The sequence below is a fragment of the Suncus etruscus genome, chromosome 16 (assembly GCF_024139225.1).
Source record: "Suncus etruscus isolate mSunEtr1 chromosome 16, mSunEtr1.pri.cur, whole genome shotgun sequence".
Taxonomy (NCBI): domain Eukaryota; kingdom Metazoa; phylum Chordata; class Mammalia; order Eulipotyphla; family Soricidae; genus Suncus; species Suncus etruscus.
The window spans coordinates 46976561-46993016 of NC_064863.1; the positions used below are offsets into that span (position 1 = coordinate 46976561).

Consider the following 16456-nt stretch of genomic DNA (forward strand, 5'->3'; position numbering starts at 1 on the left):
AAGTTGGTACGTTCCAGCCTTGCACGCGGAGAAGCGGAAAGAGAAGCGGGCCGTGCGTCTTTTCGCGCCAGGCGTGGGGAGGGGCGACGGGAGGAGGGGAGGAGAAAAATCTCGTCTAGGACGCACTACGCCTGCGCGGCGGGAAAAAGCCCCCGGGAGCGTCTCAGTGGGCGGAAGTCTCCAGAGTTCGCCGAGGCTGGAGGCGTGTCAGCGAGCGCACGGTGCCACTCTTCTCCGCGTGAGGCTCTGGGTCCGCTGTCTTTTTGCAAGAGTTCTTCTCCGCTTCTCGCGACTGCATAATGGCGACGGCTGAGGGTAAGTGATCGACGCCCCCCACCATGGTCTTCGGGGTCTCCTCACACGACACCGTCTTGCAATTGGAGCTCTCGAGCGACTTTTCCCGGGACTCCCTCTCACCCCGATTCTGGGCCGCTATGTCGGCGGACACGTGGCCCCAGCGCCCTGGATTCCAGTGCAGCGTCCAGAGAGCCTCCCCGGCTGCTCCCAAGTTTCTTTCTGAAGCCCCAAACCAGGCCTCCAGATTGCGGGGGTTCTAGGGGTGTGTGGGCGAAGCTGCAAGAAATTGAGGTGCTCAAAGCCATGGAGAATCCTAAGTATCATCATTGCACAAAAGTGAGAATCTGACTTTGAGCATCAGAGTTTTCTCTTTTTTATTCCCCTAATTTATTTCCCTAATACTCTGCAATTCCAGCATGTTAATTGAATCTTTTTTAGAAAAATTTTTTTATCTTTCTCTGCAGATTTTGCGAGTTGCCTTTTTTGGGAGAACTTCAGAACCATCAAGAGCCAGAAAACTTTTCGAATATTTTCCATTTCTCATAAATCGCTTGATCAGTTGTTATCCTGGGGAGAAAAAATCACTCCTAATGGGATGCACTTTCAAACCATCGAGCCAAAAAACTTTTCGAATATTTTACATTATTTTTTTGGTCTTTGGGTCACACCGGGTTACTCCTGGCTCTATGCTCAGAAATCGCTCCTGGCAGGCTCGGGGGACCATATGGGATGCTGGGATTCTAACCACTGTCCTTCTGCATGCAAGGCAAACGTCTTACCTCCGTGCTATCTCTACAGCCCCATATTTTGCATTTCTTATACGTCTCATGATCAGTAGTTATCCTGGAGGAAATGTCACTCCTTCTGGGACGTACTTGCTCCTCACCTTTAACCCGATCATTTTTGTCATGACTTGTCATGTTTGGACATTTACGTACTTCCACAGCGAATTGCATTCCGGGACCAAACAAAAACTTGCACGCAAGGACCCAGATAGGAGGGCTCCAGGGCAAACCTCGTATTTTGCCAGTGTGATGCCTAAAAACTACCCTCCACACTGCCAGCATAGGGCCTAAACACGAAAACTAACCTGAAGATGCAGATGCTAAGGATAGATGTGAAAACCAGATTTTTTTTTTTCCCTTGCCACTCCTCTAAAGAAATAGGCCCTCTAAAGGTCATGAGACACAGTGCAGGAAATAGGCCCTCTTAAGATCATGAGACATACTACAGGGATTAAGGCGCTTTACTTAAAACCGTAAATCCTAGTTGTTTCTATAAATTCTAAGCAAGAGTTCATTCGCAGATTTATTCTAAGTTGATTCTTGTACTTATGTGGTTTCTAATAGAAACGTGAGATGCTATGTAGCTTTGTGTTTCTGTAAAAAGAAAGTTAATACTTTTATTTTACCCAGTTCATCCTATTAAATACCAGTTTAATGTATTCAGTATTAAAAATAAGCTGTTTGGATTTTTATATCATTGAAATTTATTGTGTATTTTACATATAACTCATTTTGGAGTAGCTTTTAAAGTATTTCATAGCCTCCTAGTGCCTACCTCTTTGGATAGCAGTTCTAGAATGTCCTTGCTTTTCTGAAAGTTCTGTGCTTTTCAAGACTTAAATTTTAGTTCCATGAAATATTGTGTCTTGGGTCTGTTGTTTATGTTTGGGGGGAGCACACCCAGTGGTGCTCAGGGTTTACTCCTGCCTCTGCACTCAGAAATTACTCCTGGTAGGCTTTGGGGGACTTAAGGGATGAATCTTGTTTGGCGCTGTGCAAGGCAAACACCCTACCTGCTGTGCTATCACTCTGGCCCCCCTTAGTCAAACCCTTTGGTCTGTTTCTTATCACTAAATTTGTTTGAGGCCCTTTTCCAACCTCTTCTGTTATATACACATCTCATTTTCCAGCTCACTGATTCTGTCTTCAGCCACTGTTACTCTGCTAGAGAGGCTTTCGTTTTACCTACCAAGTTTTTCAGACCTGTTTCAGTTTGAAGATTTTTTCTCTCAGATCCTCTTGATTCTTATTTGTGGCATGTTCAGGTCGTTCAATGCTTTCTTTGAACATTCTTTATGAACATCCTCCATATTTCTTTTCTTATCTGCGAGGCTAACTAGCTGGTTGGTACTTTTCTGGTCATCAGAGCTAAATATTTGTTGTCTTAGCATGGTGGAGGCCCTTCTTGTTTCTTCAAATTAAGATATTGTAATTGGTAAATGGTGTTGTGCCAGCACTGTATATGATCTCCCAAGCTCTAAAGTCACTTCTTAGCACCAAGCCAAGAATAACCCCTGAGCACCACCAGGTATGCCATATGCCGCCCCCCAACTAAATTGAATTGCAGCTAGTGACCTCCACTAGTTATTTTTTTATTACTATCTTATTTAAACACCTTGATTACAAATATGATTGTAGTTGGATTTCAGTCATGTAAAGAACACCCCCCCTTCACCAGTGCAACATTCCCATCAACAATGTCCCAAATCTCCCTTCTCCCAATCCCACCCACACCTGTACTGGAGACAGTCTTTGTACTTCTCTCATTCATTCACATTGTTATGATAGTTCTTAGTGTAGTTATTTCTCTAACTGCACTCATCACTTCATTAAGTGAGCTGGACTTTCCAGCCCTCCTCTCTTTGTCTCTGAGGATTATTGCAAAAATGTCTTTTATTTTTTTTTAAACCCATAGATGAGAGAGACTATTCTGCATCTGTCTCCCTCCCTCTGACTTATTTCACTCAGCATAATGGATTCCGTGTACATCCATGTATAGGAAAATTTCATGACTTCATCTCTCCTGATGGCTACATAATATTCCATTGTGTATATGTACCACAGTTTCTTTAGCCCTATTCATCTGTTGAAGGACATCTTGGTTGTTTCCAGAGTCTAGCTATTGTAAATAGCGCTGCAATGAATATAGGTGTGAGGAAGGAATTTTTGTATTGTATTTTTTGTGTTCCTAGGGTATAAACCTAGGAGTGGTATAGCTGAATCCTATGGGAGCTCAGTTTCTGGCTTTTGGAGGAATCTCCATATCGCTTTCCATAAAGGTTGAACTAGACTGCATTCTCACCAGCAGTGAATAAGAGTTCCTTTCTCTCCACATCCCTGCCAGCACTGTTTATTGCCATTCTTTGTGATGTGTGCCAATTTCTGTGGCAAGGGATGGTACCTCATAGTTGGCTTTGATTTGCATCTCCCAGATGATTGGTGATGTGGAGCATTTCTTTATATGCTGTTTGGCCATTTGCATTTCTTCTCCTCATTTTTTGATGGGATTAGATGTTTTTTCTTGTAAAGTTCTGTCAGTGCCTTGTATATTTTGGAGATTAGCCTCTTATCTGATGGGTATTGGGTGAATAGTTTCTCCCACTCAGTGGCTGGCTCTTGTATCCTGGTCTATTTCCTTTGAGGTGCAGAAGCTTCTTAGCTTAATATATTCCCGTCTGTTTATCTCTGCTTCTGCTTGTTTGGAGAGTGCTATTTCCTCTTTAAAGATGCCTTTAATCTCAATGACATGTCAATGTCATGCCTTTAATGTTATGTTGTTTTATATACCTTATAGTTTCAGTCTAATATCAAGGTCTTTAATCCATTTGAATTTTACCTTTGTACATTGTGCTAACTAGGGGTCCGAGTTCGCTTTTTTCCAAGTGTCTAACCAGTTGTGCCAACACCACTTGTTGAAGAGGCTTTCCTTGCTCCATTTAGGATTTCTTGCTCATTTATCAAAAATTAGGTGATTGTATGTCTGGGGAACATTTTTTGAATTCTCAAGCCTATTCCACTGACCTTTTTTTATTCTAATACCATGTTGTTTTGATAACTATTGCTTTATAATACAGTTTAAAGTTGGGAAAAGTAAATGCCTCCCATATTCCTTTTCCCAAGGAGTGCTTTTAGCTATTCGAGGGTATTTATTGTTCCAAATGAATTTCAGAAGTGTTTGATCCACTTCTTGAAGAATGTCATGGGTATCTTTAGAGGAATCGCATTAAATCTGTACAATGCTTTGGGGATCCACTAGTTATTGACTACACATAGGACAACAAACATAACCAACAACATAATGTCTAACTAGCAAAAAGTAGCTTAGTAAGTCTTCAGTGAATGACATGACCCCATTTTAAGGTATGACAATTTTTACAATTTGAATGAAGTTTTTATCAATAATATTATCATTTAATATTGTAGTAGCAATATTAAATAAATTATTCCCTTTTTTTGGGGGGGGGTCACACCTGGCGGTGCTCAGGGGTTACTCCTGGCTGTCTGCTCAGAAATAGCTCCTGGCAGGCACGGGGGACCATATGGGACACCGGTATTCGAACCAACCATCTTTGGTCCTGGATCGGCTGCTTGCAAGGCAAACACCTCTGTGCTATCTCTCCGGGCCCTAAATAAATTATTCTTACATATCAAGGGGTGGATTGGAGAGGTTGGGAAACTGGGGGCAGTGGTAGAATATTAACTGGATGGAAATGGTGTTGGAACATTGAGTGCCAGAAATGACTATTATGAGCAACTCATAATTTTAATTATGTCTAGTTTAAAAAAAATTTAAAGATTAAGTATAGATGATTGAATTTTTTATTTATTTATTTTTTTTGGTTTTTGGGTCACACCCAGCAGCGCTCGGGTTACTCCTGGCTCTGTGCTCAGAAATCACCCCTGGCAGGCACAGGGGACCATATGGAATGCCGGGATTCGAACCAATGACCTTCTGCATGAAAGGCAAACAAACGCTTTACCTCCATGCTATCTCTCCGGCCCCAGATGATTGAATTTTTAATGTGAGGAATTCCTTACTCAAATCTGATGTTTCTACAGCAAATCAGGTGGGGAAGTAACATAAACACCAACTAAGCTCAGAAACAAAATTAACAAAACAGAAGACACAACTAGTAACAATTACTTTAGTAAACCCATACACAGTGACTTAAATATCATTGTGAGATATAACAGTTTTCACAAGTTTTCTTTTATTGAACTATTTTTTTTTTTGTGGAACTTATTTTTTGATAATTGCACTTACCATTTTGTTGTAACAAATACAAAATAAAATATTTTGTATTTGCTAAAAGGACAAACTTGAGAATAAGTGGGAAAAAGGATAATGGTGGAGGGAAGATTAAAAAAAAAACAAATCTGATGTTTTCTTTTTATTTCCACAGTTTTGAATATTGGTAAAAAACTCTATGAGGGTAAAACAAAAGAAGTCTATGAATTGTTAGAGAATCCAGGAAAGGTTCTCCTACAGTCCAAGGACCAGATTACAGCAGGAAATGCCGCCAGAAAGAACCAATTAGAAGGCAAAGCTGCGATCTCAAATAAAATCACCAGTTGTATTTTTCAGTTGTTACAAGAAGCAGGTAAGGAGCACTTCCCATGACATTTGAACATTATTGCAGAAAAGAAATAAATGACTAAGCTGATTTGAGGGGGGGCGGGGAGTGCTGTGTTGATGATGGAACCCAGGTCTCATACATGCCGAGCACTTTTGTCACTGAGTCACATACCTGGCCAGTAACTATATACTCCTGAGCATTGCTATAATAATATTTGATTTAGAGTTGGTAGTATTTTGTTAGAAGGAATCCTAGCAGTTTGCTAAAATTATTGGTGCTAATCTTTACACCTTCTTTCTCTTAAGTTGACATCATCTTAAGGAGCATTCCTGTAAGGAAAAACCATTCTATTTTTAGGCATCTCTAATTTGTTAAATAAAATATGTCACCGTCACATGGAGAATGGGAAGAAAATCTTGTTTTTAAGGGTTGTGGACTGCCCAGAGGAAGATTCAGAGAGAGAGAGAGAGAGACCTGATTAGTTTCTTCCCACCCCCACCAGGGCAGATTCCAATTTGCATGCTGTTGGGTCAGACTGTTTTCAGTACAGAAAAATTTTACATTGAAGTAATTATAAAAGTAACAAAGCTTAGTCTCTGGGCTGCAAATAGATGTTCCTAATAGCCTCACTAAGCAAGAAGTGCATGTTTCAAATTCCAGATGAGTAACTGAGCCTAGAACCATTCTACATTGTAGGAAATGTAAATTTAGGGATAATTCACTTTAAATGGTTCTATTAGATGGCTATTTGGCTCCAGTTTTTATAGCTATGGTGGTTGACCTGGTGCCTTCAGCAGAGTGGAATGTAGATGAACTAGTGCTGCAAGGCTTCTCACAGCCTACAGACAAAGATAAAAAGATCTTCTGGGGTCATAGTGATAGCACAGCAATAGGGCATTTGCCTTGCATGCGGCTGACTTGGGTCCAATCCAAAGCATCCAGTATGGTCCCCCTTGCCCACCAGAGGTGACCTCTGAGTGTAGAGCCAGGAGTAACCCCTGTGGGCTACTGGATGTAGCTCCAAAGTCAAAAAACAAAAAAAAAGATCTATTTTAGGCTGATTCAAAAACCCTCTGCAAATTGATCTGTGTCCAATTTCATGCCACAAATTGATGGATACTACCTGTATATACAATTATTGTTGACTCTACTAATTTGGAAAGCAAACAGAATAACAAGGGCCTTTTTCACTTGAAAGCCATGAAAAATATTTGGAGACTGCTAGTATACCTTCTCATTCTGTCAGGGATCACATCTGAGCACCACCATGTATGACCCACAAAATCCAGAACAAAAAGAAATTCATTTTCCAGGTAGTTGCTGCTTTTGGTTGCTTTCCAATGTGTCAAAATATTTTGTCATTTTTACCAGAAATTTGGTTTTATTGGGAAAGAAGATAAGCTAATCTTCTCTCTTGTTCACAGAATTAATTGCTTCAAACTTCAAAGAAAAAAGTATTCAAAATTTAGGGCTATGTCACTGTGATAAGAAAATTGTATTTTACAGGGCCATAGTTTAGCTACATACTGTAGCTAAGTGTGATTTAGAGATAATCTGCTCTGACCAACAGAATGTATAGACTTTATGCTAAACTAGGTATGCAGAATAGAGGTGTTCAAATTACACTGTTTTAATAATAGAGACATTGAAAAAACATATTCAAGTATGCTTTGCCGTGTGACATTAAAATTTCTTAGTATTTTGATAGCAGTAGAGAGCCATAATTTTCTTTTCCTCATTCTAGCTCTTTTTTAAAAATAATTGTTAATAGTGCGATTTCAGGATAAATGGTTATTATTAGATAGATTGTGGTTTGGTTTTATTGTAAAGGGAAGAGTTCTATAATGTTCCATTTCTGCCTTTTTAAATATAACTTTGGTGCTTTTTAAATAAAACTTTATATGTAGGTATCAAAACTGCTTTTACCAGAAAATATGGAGATACCGCTTTCATTGCACCCAGGTGTGAAATGATTCCAATTGAATGGGTTTGTAGAAGAATAGCAACTGGTTCTTTTCTCAAAAGAAATCCTGGTGTCAAGGAAGGATATAAGTTTTACCCACCTAAAGTGGAGCTGTTTTTTAAGGTAACTATTTTATATTTCCATGTTTTACTATAATGAAGTAACAGACTTACAATTGCAAATTCAAATGATTTGACTATTCCAGAAATTGATGTGATAGTAATGACTAAATTTCAAATCAACATCTGTGAAATTTTACTTACTTTACTTTAGACTAATGTAAATTAACAAAATGGATAAATTTAAATGGACTTTTTTTTTTTTTTTTTTTTGGTTTTTGGGCCACACCCGGCGATGCTCAGGGGTTACTCCTGGCTGTCTGCTCAGAAATAGCTCCTGGCAGGCACAGGGCACCATATGGGACACCGGGATTCGAATTAACCACCTTTGGTCCTGGATCGGCTGCTTGCAAGGCAAACGCCCTGTGCTATCTCTCCGGGCCCTAAATGGGCTATTTTTAGGAAGAGGAGAGAAGTAGCTATTCAGATTTTATTTGGGGCCAACACCTAATGTTGCTCAGGAACTACTATTCTTGATTGTGTGCTAAGGTTGTTGACTTTGGATAGTGTTGAAATTCAGACTCTAGCATTGAAAAACTTGCAATTTGGCCCTTATAGATCTCTCTGTAGCCCTACAATTCAAAAAATTTTTAACTTAATTTAATTTTAATTTAACTGTTGAGAAGGTGCAGAGACTCAAAAGACTAAGCACATACCTTGCATTTAGGTTACCTGCCCAGTTTAATCCCTGGCATCTGATAAATCTCTGCGCACAACTAGGAGCAGCAGCTAAGCATAGTGCTAGTACTAACTCCTGGGCATCACCAGGTCTAGCCAAAAGAGTTGAAGTAAAGGCAAATATTAGGGATATTTTCATATTCCAATATATTTTCAAGGTCCCTTAACGAGGATGTAGGAATCAGTGGTTGTGAATTTGTGTTGGTTTTCTATATTGAAACTTTGTTTTTCCTTCCAGTACACATAATTCCACCTGAGAAGCATGTTGTATTGCATCTTTTTTGTTTGTTTTTGTTGTTTTGTCACACCCCTCACACTTTTGTTACTCCTGACTCTGCTCAGAAATCGCTCCTGGCAGACTCGGGACCATACAGATACCAGGGATCAAACCCAGACAACCTTATTATTTTGAATTCTAAATTATCTATTAAAAGCAGATGAATTAAAAAAATGACTAAAATTAAAAGTATTTCAAAAAGAATTACAAGGAAACATTACTTTCATGCCCAGTGAAAAAAGGACTTTACCTTAAAATAATTTAGATGTAAAATAATTAAAAGCCGGTGCTTTCTCTCACAGGATGATGCCAATAATGATCCACAGTGGTCCGAGGAACAGCTGATTGCTGCAAAATTTTGCTTTGCTGGACTTGTTATAGGCCAAACTGAAGTGGACATTATGAGTCATGCTACACAGGCCATTTTTGAGATACTGGAAAAGTCCTGGATGCCACAGAATTGTACACTGGTTGACATGAAGGTACAAATAAAACAAACTGAGAGTGAAGATTGTAGCGAGTGTTTCATAGCATAATTTTTACTAAATTTTTTTTGACTGTTTCTAGATTGAATTTGGTGTTGATGTAACCACCAAAGAAATTGTTCTTGCTGATGTCATTGATAATGATTCATGGAGACTTTGGCCATCAGGAGATCGAAGCCAGCAAAAAGACAAACAGGTGATTCTTCAGGGTTCTTAAATCTTTGGCAGAATCAAGCCACAGAGAAAGGGAAAATTAGAAAAGAAAGGCAATTATTTTTCCTTAAGCTATGAGCCTAAATTGATTGCTAAATTTTTTTTGTTTGTTTTTGATTTGGGGTCACACCCAGCAGCGCTCAGGAGTTACTCCTGGCTCTACGCTCAGAAATTGCTCCTGGCAGGCTCAGGGGACCATATCAGATGCCGGGATTCAAACCACCATCCTTCTGCATGCAAGGCAAATGCCTTACCTCCATGCTCTCTCTCCAGCCCATCTAATTATTTTTATATAGAACAGTTATATTTTCTGTTTCCTGAAAAGATTTTTACATTTACAGACCAAGTTCTCATTTGGACTCACATAGTGTTTTCTTTGTTAATTAAAAAGACTGAAAGACTAGATGGTTTGATTTAAAACATAAGTGGCAGATTGAGAACTATAATCCAAGTCTTTGGAGTTTTTTTTGTTTCATTTCTGCTCTTGACTGAAATACATGATTAAGACAAAGTCAGCTCTTAATATGACAACAGCAATAGTACAATGGATGGGGCATTTTGTCTTCATGCAGCTGACTGGGTTCTATGCTAGGCACCCCATATGGTCTCCTGAGCCCAACTAGGAGTAATTTTAGTTCAGAGCCAGGAATAAGACCTACATGTGACCCAAAGCCAAAAAAAATGAAGGTAGAGCATTCCATGGGCTTATCCATAAATGAACAAGTAAGAATATTCTGGGCTTATTTCTGAAACTAAATTAGTAGACACAAATGTACTTTCAGATCTCTCTCGCCTCAGAAGCTCTTCATAACCTATTCCACAAAATTCAGGAACTTCAAACATGAGTATTTCTATAAAAGAATACTTGTATTGAATGAAACTTTGCTATTTTATTTTATAGTCATACCGTGATCTCAAAGAAGTTACTCCTGAAGGGCTCCAAATGGTCAAGAAAAATTTTGAGTGGGTTGCAGAAAGAGTAGAGGTAAGTATTTTATGGAAAATCAATACTTACTGTGCACTTTTAGGTCACATCCAGCTGTGGTCAGGACTTAGTTTTGGTTTTGTGCTAAGGAATCAATCTTGGTGGAATCAGAACCATATAGGGTGCCCAAGATCTTTACTGTGAGGGTTTGGGTTTTTTTTGTTTGTTTTTTTTTGGTTTTTTTTTTTTGGTTTTTGTTTTTGGGCCACACCTGGTGATGTTCAGGGGTTAATCCTGGCTATGCGCCCAGAAAAATCACCCCTGGCTTTGGGGGACCATATGGAACACCGGAGGAATGGAACCCTGGTCCTTCTTAAGTCAGCCCGAAGCATGTTGGCTGGTCCAAGTGCAGTGGTATTTACAATTAAATGATCACAGCCAGTTACAGATTTCTTTGTTCCTTCTCTACTCCCACTCCCACTCCTTCACTTGACTAGCCTTTAAAAAAAAAAAAAAAAGTTGTATGCAAAGCAAACACCCTACCACTGCATCACTGCTCTGGCCCCATACTATGATTTTTTTTTTTTATCAGAAAATCTTGGTTAAAAAAAGAATAACAGTGAAGGGACTGAAATGATAGCACAGATTGTAGGCCATTTACCTGGCATGCTGCTGACCCAAGTTCAATCCTTTGGCTCATTAGGCACCCAGAGCCTGGTCCCCTAAGCCTGCCAGGAGTAATTTCTGAGTACAGAACCATGAGTAACCAACCCCTATGTCCTGCTAGGTGTGACCCTAAAACAAAAAATAAAAAATATAAAAGTAGAGCCTGGAGGTAGTCAAGTATATGTTATGCATGTAAGAATCTTGGGTTTGGTCCTCCCCTTACCTCATGGTCTTCTGAGTATTACTTAAGTGACCAGTCACGGTGCAGCATGAAGTTTAGGGGGTGATGTCAGAAAACACTGCAAAGGGCTGAGCATATGTTGCATATGGGATGCCTGGGTGCTTTTGGGCCACACCTGGTGATGCTCAGGGGTTATACCTGGCTATGTGCTCAGAAATCGCTCCTAGCTTAGTGGACCATATGGGGTGCCAAGGGATTGAACCGCTGTCTGTGCACACGCAAGCCTTACTGCTTGCACCACCACTCCGGTCCCTGTTCTCAGACATTCTGAAACACATTGTTAAACTATCACCCTTGTAATATCACCTTTGTATCACCCTTCAAGTCGTAAATGAAGATTAGAATTTTCTTTGTTGCTCCTGCATTTCCTAGTCACTCACTGCAACTCAAAATTCTGTCAGCGAAGTTCAAAATTAGAACCCTGAGGTAGGAGTGATAGCTCAACATATCTTTAGGTCTGGTTTTCATCCTCTGCAATTCATAGTTCCCAAGCACAAAGCCAAGAACAGACCAGGTATGTTGCAGAACAAAGAATTAGAACTCTTTAATTCTTTTGAATTAAGTGTCATACTAAGTGTTGCATTAAATAATTAAGGATGGTGGTGGATGGAGATGGATGGAGGTGGATTTCTCTCTGCCATCCCAGGCCACGTGGCTCCGCAACCCCCATCCAGCTGGCGGGTCCCAGGTTTTGGTGAATGGCGGAATCAGACTCATCCAGAGACAGACATCAGGAAGTATCAGCTTTATTCGCGCCCTATTCACCACATGTGTGTGGCCTATCTCATAACCTTTCAAGCATTCAGCCATTCTTAGCTAGCCCTGCCTCTTAACTCCTTTCACCCATCTTCCCTTTCACCTCCTAGCTGGCCCAAGACCAGAAGCGCAAGAGCGCCAGCCAAAAGCCCTAATCCTCTCTGGTCCATACCTTATCTACCTTTTCCAAGACCCCTCCCAGGAATGGGCGGGGTCTTGCAGGTAAGGTCAAGTTACCTAGGGAGAAAGGGTGGAGGATGAGGCTTCACTAAGATTTTTTATTGTTAACTACTACTATAACTCCATGAAAATTACCTGACTTTTTTTCTCTTTTGTATAAGAAGTATTAGCACTTCTACAAAGACATGTTTTGAGTTGCTAATAATTACCAAAAATTTATATCTGTATCTGGCTGATTGGTTTTAAAGCCTCTTAAATAAAATGTACTAAAAATCATAGGGTGAAAATACACTATAGTCTTCTATTTGTATCTATTTTTCCACTTAACTTCTCTTTCATGTTCCCTCTTTTTCTTAGTTGCTTCTAAAATCAGAAAGTCGGTGCAGGGTTGTAGTATTGATGGGCTCAACTTCTGATCTTGGTCACTGTGAAAAAATCAGGAAGGCATGTGGAAATCTTGGCATTCCATGTGAACTTCGAGTAACATCTGCTCACAAAGGACCAGATGAAACTCTGAGAATTAAAGCTCAGTATGAAGGTAAGTGTCACATAACTAGGACATTTGGGGAAATTCTTCTAATTTTGCCTCAAATCTTTAAGTTAACAATGATAAAAAAAAAAAAAAAAAGAACCTTACTCATATTTCTAAGGGGCAAAAATACTTAGATGTTCATGATACTTTAAAGGGTTTTAAAAAGTGTGGTGCGGTGGTGCAAGCGGTAAGGTGTCTGCCTTGTCCGCGCTAGCCTAGATGGACCTTGGCTCGATCCCCCGACATCCCATATGGTCCCTCAAGCCAGGAGTGATTTCTGAGCGCATTGCCAGGAGTAATCCCCTGAGTCACCGCATGTGGCCCAAAAACCAAAAAAGGAGAGGGGGGTTAAAAAGTCTCTAGAAGCTTTATAAAGAATTATAAAAGTGGAAGAAAATGAAGACCAGAATGAGTTCTTTATCTAAAATGTTTCCCCTCAAACATTATTCCATTTGCTCCACCAGAATATAGATGCCTTGTCAATATAGAGGCCTGAGAAGCAGCAAGTCCTCTCCATAATCTTTAATCTCATTTTTTCTGGAGGCACTCAAACATGAAACTACCCAGTTACCTGTGTATCTTAATGGGATAGCACTGATCTACAAAAATGGACTACTGGAAGCACAACAAAACTTTTCTGATCTAGAAAAAGTATTTCTTTATAAGATTACTTGCTATTGGAGTGGGAACAGGAGGGGGGAATAAGGAAGTTATTCTGAACCTACTAACTGGATCTCAGTGAATTCTGCAATTGATGCTTATTGGGTTGGTACCCTTTCTTTGTTCCAATAAACCAAAGTAGCAGTAATCCTAAGTGACTTTTGAGCCATTCCACCATTTACAAATAATATCCCAGTTTCTCCTAGTAGTATTACATGGTCAAAACTGTGGCCAAGTCTGTTTCTCCAACATTATTACTTGAATTATGATTGAACCTTGTATTTTTTATGTATATGAATTGACAATGTCTTATTTAAGTTTATAAAATCTCTTGAGTACTTATCATAACTATAAAATGTTTTTTTTCCCTAGGGGATGGCATTCCTACGGTATTTGTGGCAGTGGCAGGGAGAAGCAATGGATTAGGACCAGTGCTGTCTGGTAACACTGCATATCCTGTTATCAGCTGCCCTCCTCTCACTCCTGACTGGGGAGCTCAGGATGTGTGGTCTTCTCTTCGACTGCCCAGTGGTGAGATAATACTGAATTTTTGAAGTGTTCATTAAAAGTTTCAAAGTACAGAGAAGTCCTGTGTACCCATCACTCACTTATAGCAATTAATATCTTGGTGCCTCTTCCTGCTGTATTATTTTAAAGGATATTTTAGGCACTACAGTATATTCTTTCTCTAAAAGAGGAAAAGACTTGAAATTTTTTTCTCTATTATTATGATTTTATTTCATATTAATGGAGCGATTATTGGAGTTCCATCACTCCAGGCAGTACACAGGTAGTTAGTCAAACCCAGGGCATCAGGTTTGCTATACCCCTTGAGTTAAATGACTGGTTTTAATTTACTTTTTTTTCCCCCAAAGGATCAAATCAAGCACTTCACACATATTAGGGCATGTATTCTACCACTGAGCCAAATTCTTAGTCCAGGGCTCTGAGGTGAAGTGGAAGGTTGGGTTTTTGGTGAAGCACTAACAGGTGGTGTTTGCAGGTGCTAGCATTGTTCAGGCCCATATGTTTTTGGGGATTCAACCAGATTCGAGCACATGCAACGCTAGCAGCTTAGCTTTGCACTATCTATCACTCTAGCCTTACAATGCTGGATTTGTCATATCATATTTATACCTAAGAAAAATTGAAAGATAGCTGCTTTTTTGGTTTAGGGGCCATACCTAGGCGGGGTTGTGGGGAATGTTTAGGGACATGTATTCAATGGACCATATGCATCCAATGCTCTGCTTTCAAGATTGATCCCTGGTACTTAATGGTTCCTGGAATACAGAGCTGGGAATAGCCCTTGAGCATTTTAAGCACAAAAAGCTAAAGCTATAACCACATATTTGTATACCTAAGAGTGTGTTTATTCATGCATCTTAGAAAATGGAGGAAATGATTGAGTACAAATATGGTAAATTGTGTCTAGTACCTTCCAAGAGGAAAGGGCCAAAAATTGCTGAGTGTTGGGATCTGAGATAGTACAGTAATACTATCAGCAGCCAGATAATACAGCAGTCAGAATACTTGCCTTGTTTGCAGCTAATTTAGGTTCAGACCCTGGCCTTCCATATATTCCCGAGTGTCACCAGGGTTGACTGAGCATAGAGCCAGAAGGAAACATTGTGACCCAAAAACAGAAATGAAACTTTTCAGGGAGTTGGAGAAGGAGGTAGAGCCAATTATACTCAGATAAGTAGTATCACCTCTACAAACTGCCTTTACAATCTCACCCCCACACTTCAAAGTTATTCAACTATTAAGATTTTGTTAGTATTTTGGTTGTTTATAACCTGATGATTTCTTAAAAATTTTGAATGACTTGACTCATTTAAAAACAATTGATACAAAGCAAAAGTACCTGGAAAATTATCAAATTAATTACCTTTTAATGTTTAGTACATGTACTCCTGTTCTCTCTTTTTTATTTTTTTGCTTCTATTCTCTTAAGATGACCCTTATTTTACCTCATAGGCTTTTGACAGAGATTTTGCAAGTAGTTTTAGTGAGATAAATGATAGATTGTGTGTCTAAAATACCTATTCGTAGCAGGTAAATTTTGTTTCTCTCACGATTGTTTTAGTACTCTAGAAATAAAGATTAGAAACTCCTTCAACAAATGCAGATTTAAGGACCAGTGTAGTAGTACAGCAGGTAGAGCACTTTTATTTACGCAAGATGCTCCAGGTTCAATCCTCAGCATTCCATATAGTCTCCTGAACCTACAAGTAATCCCTGATTACTGCTGAGTGTCCAAAAATAAATTAAAAACCTAAAGCTTTTAGATATGAGTAGTAATATCTTTTTTTAATTTTTGTGGTGAATAGGACTTCTCTGGGTATGAAAGACTTTATTGAATGGTATTTACTAAACTTCAGCTTAATTCTTTGTTTTCCTTTCTGAACCAATAGGTCTTGGCTGCTCGACAGTACTTTCTCCAGAAGGATCAGCTCAGTTTGCTGCTCAAATATTCGGATTGAACAATCATTTGGTATGGGCCAGACTGCGAGCAAGTATATTGAACACATGGATTTCCTTAAAGCAGGCTGACCAAAAAATCAGAGAGTGAACACTATAAAAGTGAACACTACTGCATTTTGCATTGCAAATTTTAAGAGTAAAACAAAATTTCTAATTTAGCTAAAGAAGAAAAATCAAGATATAAAGGTGGTTCTAAGTCAGACAATAAATGTTAGTGAATGAATGCTTTTTAAAACATGGTATAAAAAGCTTCCTGGATTAATAAACTACATATTTATCACTATTTCTTTATAAAAGTGAATTACTATACAGACATGTTAATTAGTTCCTATCTAAAACTGAATATTGGGTAACAATTTAAAACACTTCTTAAATGCTAATAACCATCAAGTACTAAAATTAATACTTAAACTAGCTAAACCTATGAATTTATTATATGTAAAGGTAATAAGAGCAATATATTTGGGGGGGGGGGGCCACATCTGGTGACACTCGGGTTACTCCTGGCTTGGGAGATCATATAGGACATTGGGGGATCGAACCGTGGTCCGTCCTAGGCTAGCCCGTGCAAGGCAGATGCCTTACCTCTAGCTCCACCGCTCTAACCTCCAATAT

General features: G+C 39.3%; 1 protein-coding gene across 1 annotated transcript; it reads left to right on the top strand.

The window, feature by feature from the left end:
• Positions 1 to 213: 213 nt before the first annotated feature.
• PAICS (phosphoribosylaminoimidazole carboxylase and phosphoribosylaminoimidazolesuccinocarboxamide synthase) lies at positions 214 to 16265 on the top strand. Its single transcript, XM_049789948.1, has 9 exons — positions 214 to 315; positions 5486 to 5683; positions 7567 to 7745; positions 8999 to 9178; positions 9264 to 9377; positions 10296 to 10379; positions 12520 to 12700; positions 13727 to 13885; positions 15772 to 16265. The coding sequence occupies exons 1-9, from the start codon at positions 300 to 302 to the stop codon at positions 15927 to 15929; spliced, it is 1269 nt and encodes a 422-aa protein (XP_049645905.1). The 5' UTR covers positions 214 to 299; the 3' UTR covers positions 15930 to 16265.
• Positions 16266 to 16456: the final 191 nt, after the last annotated feature.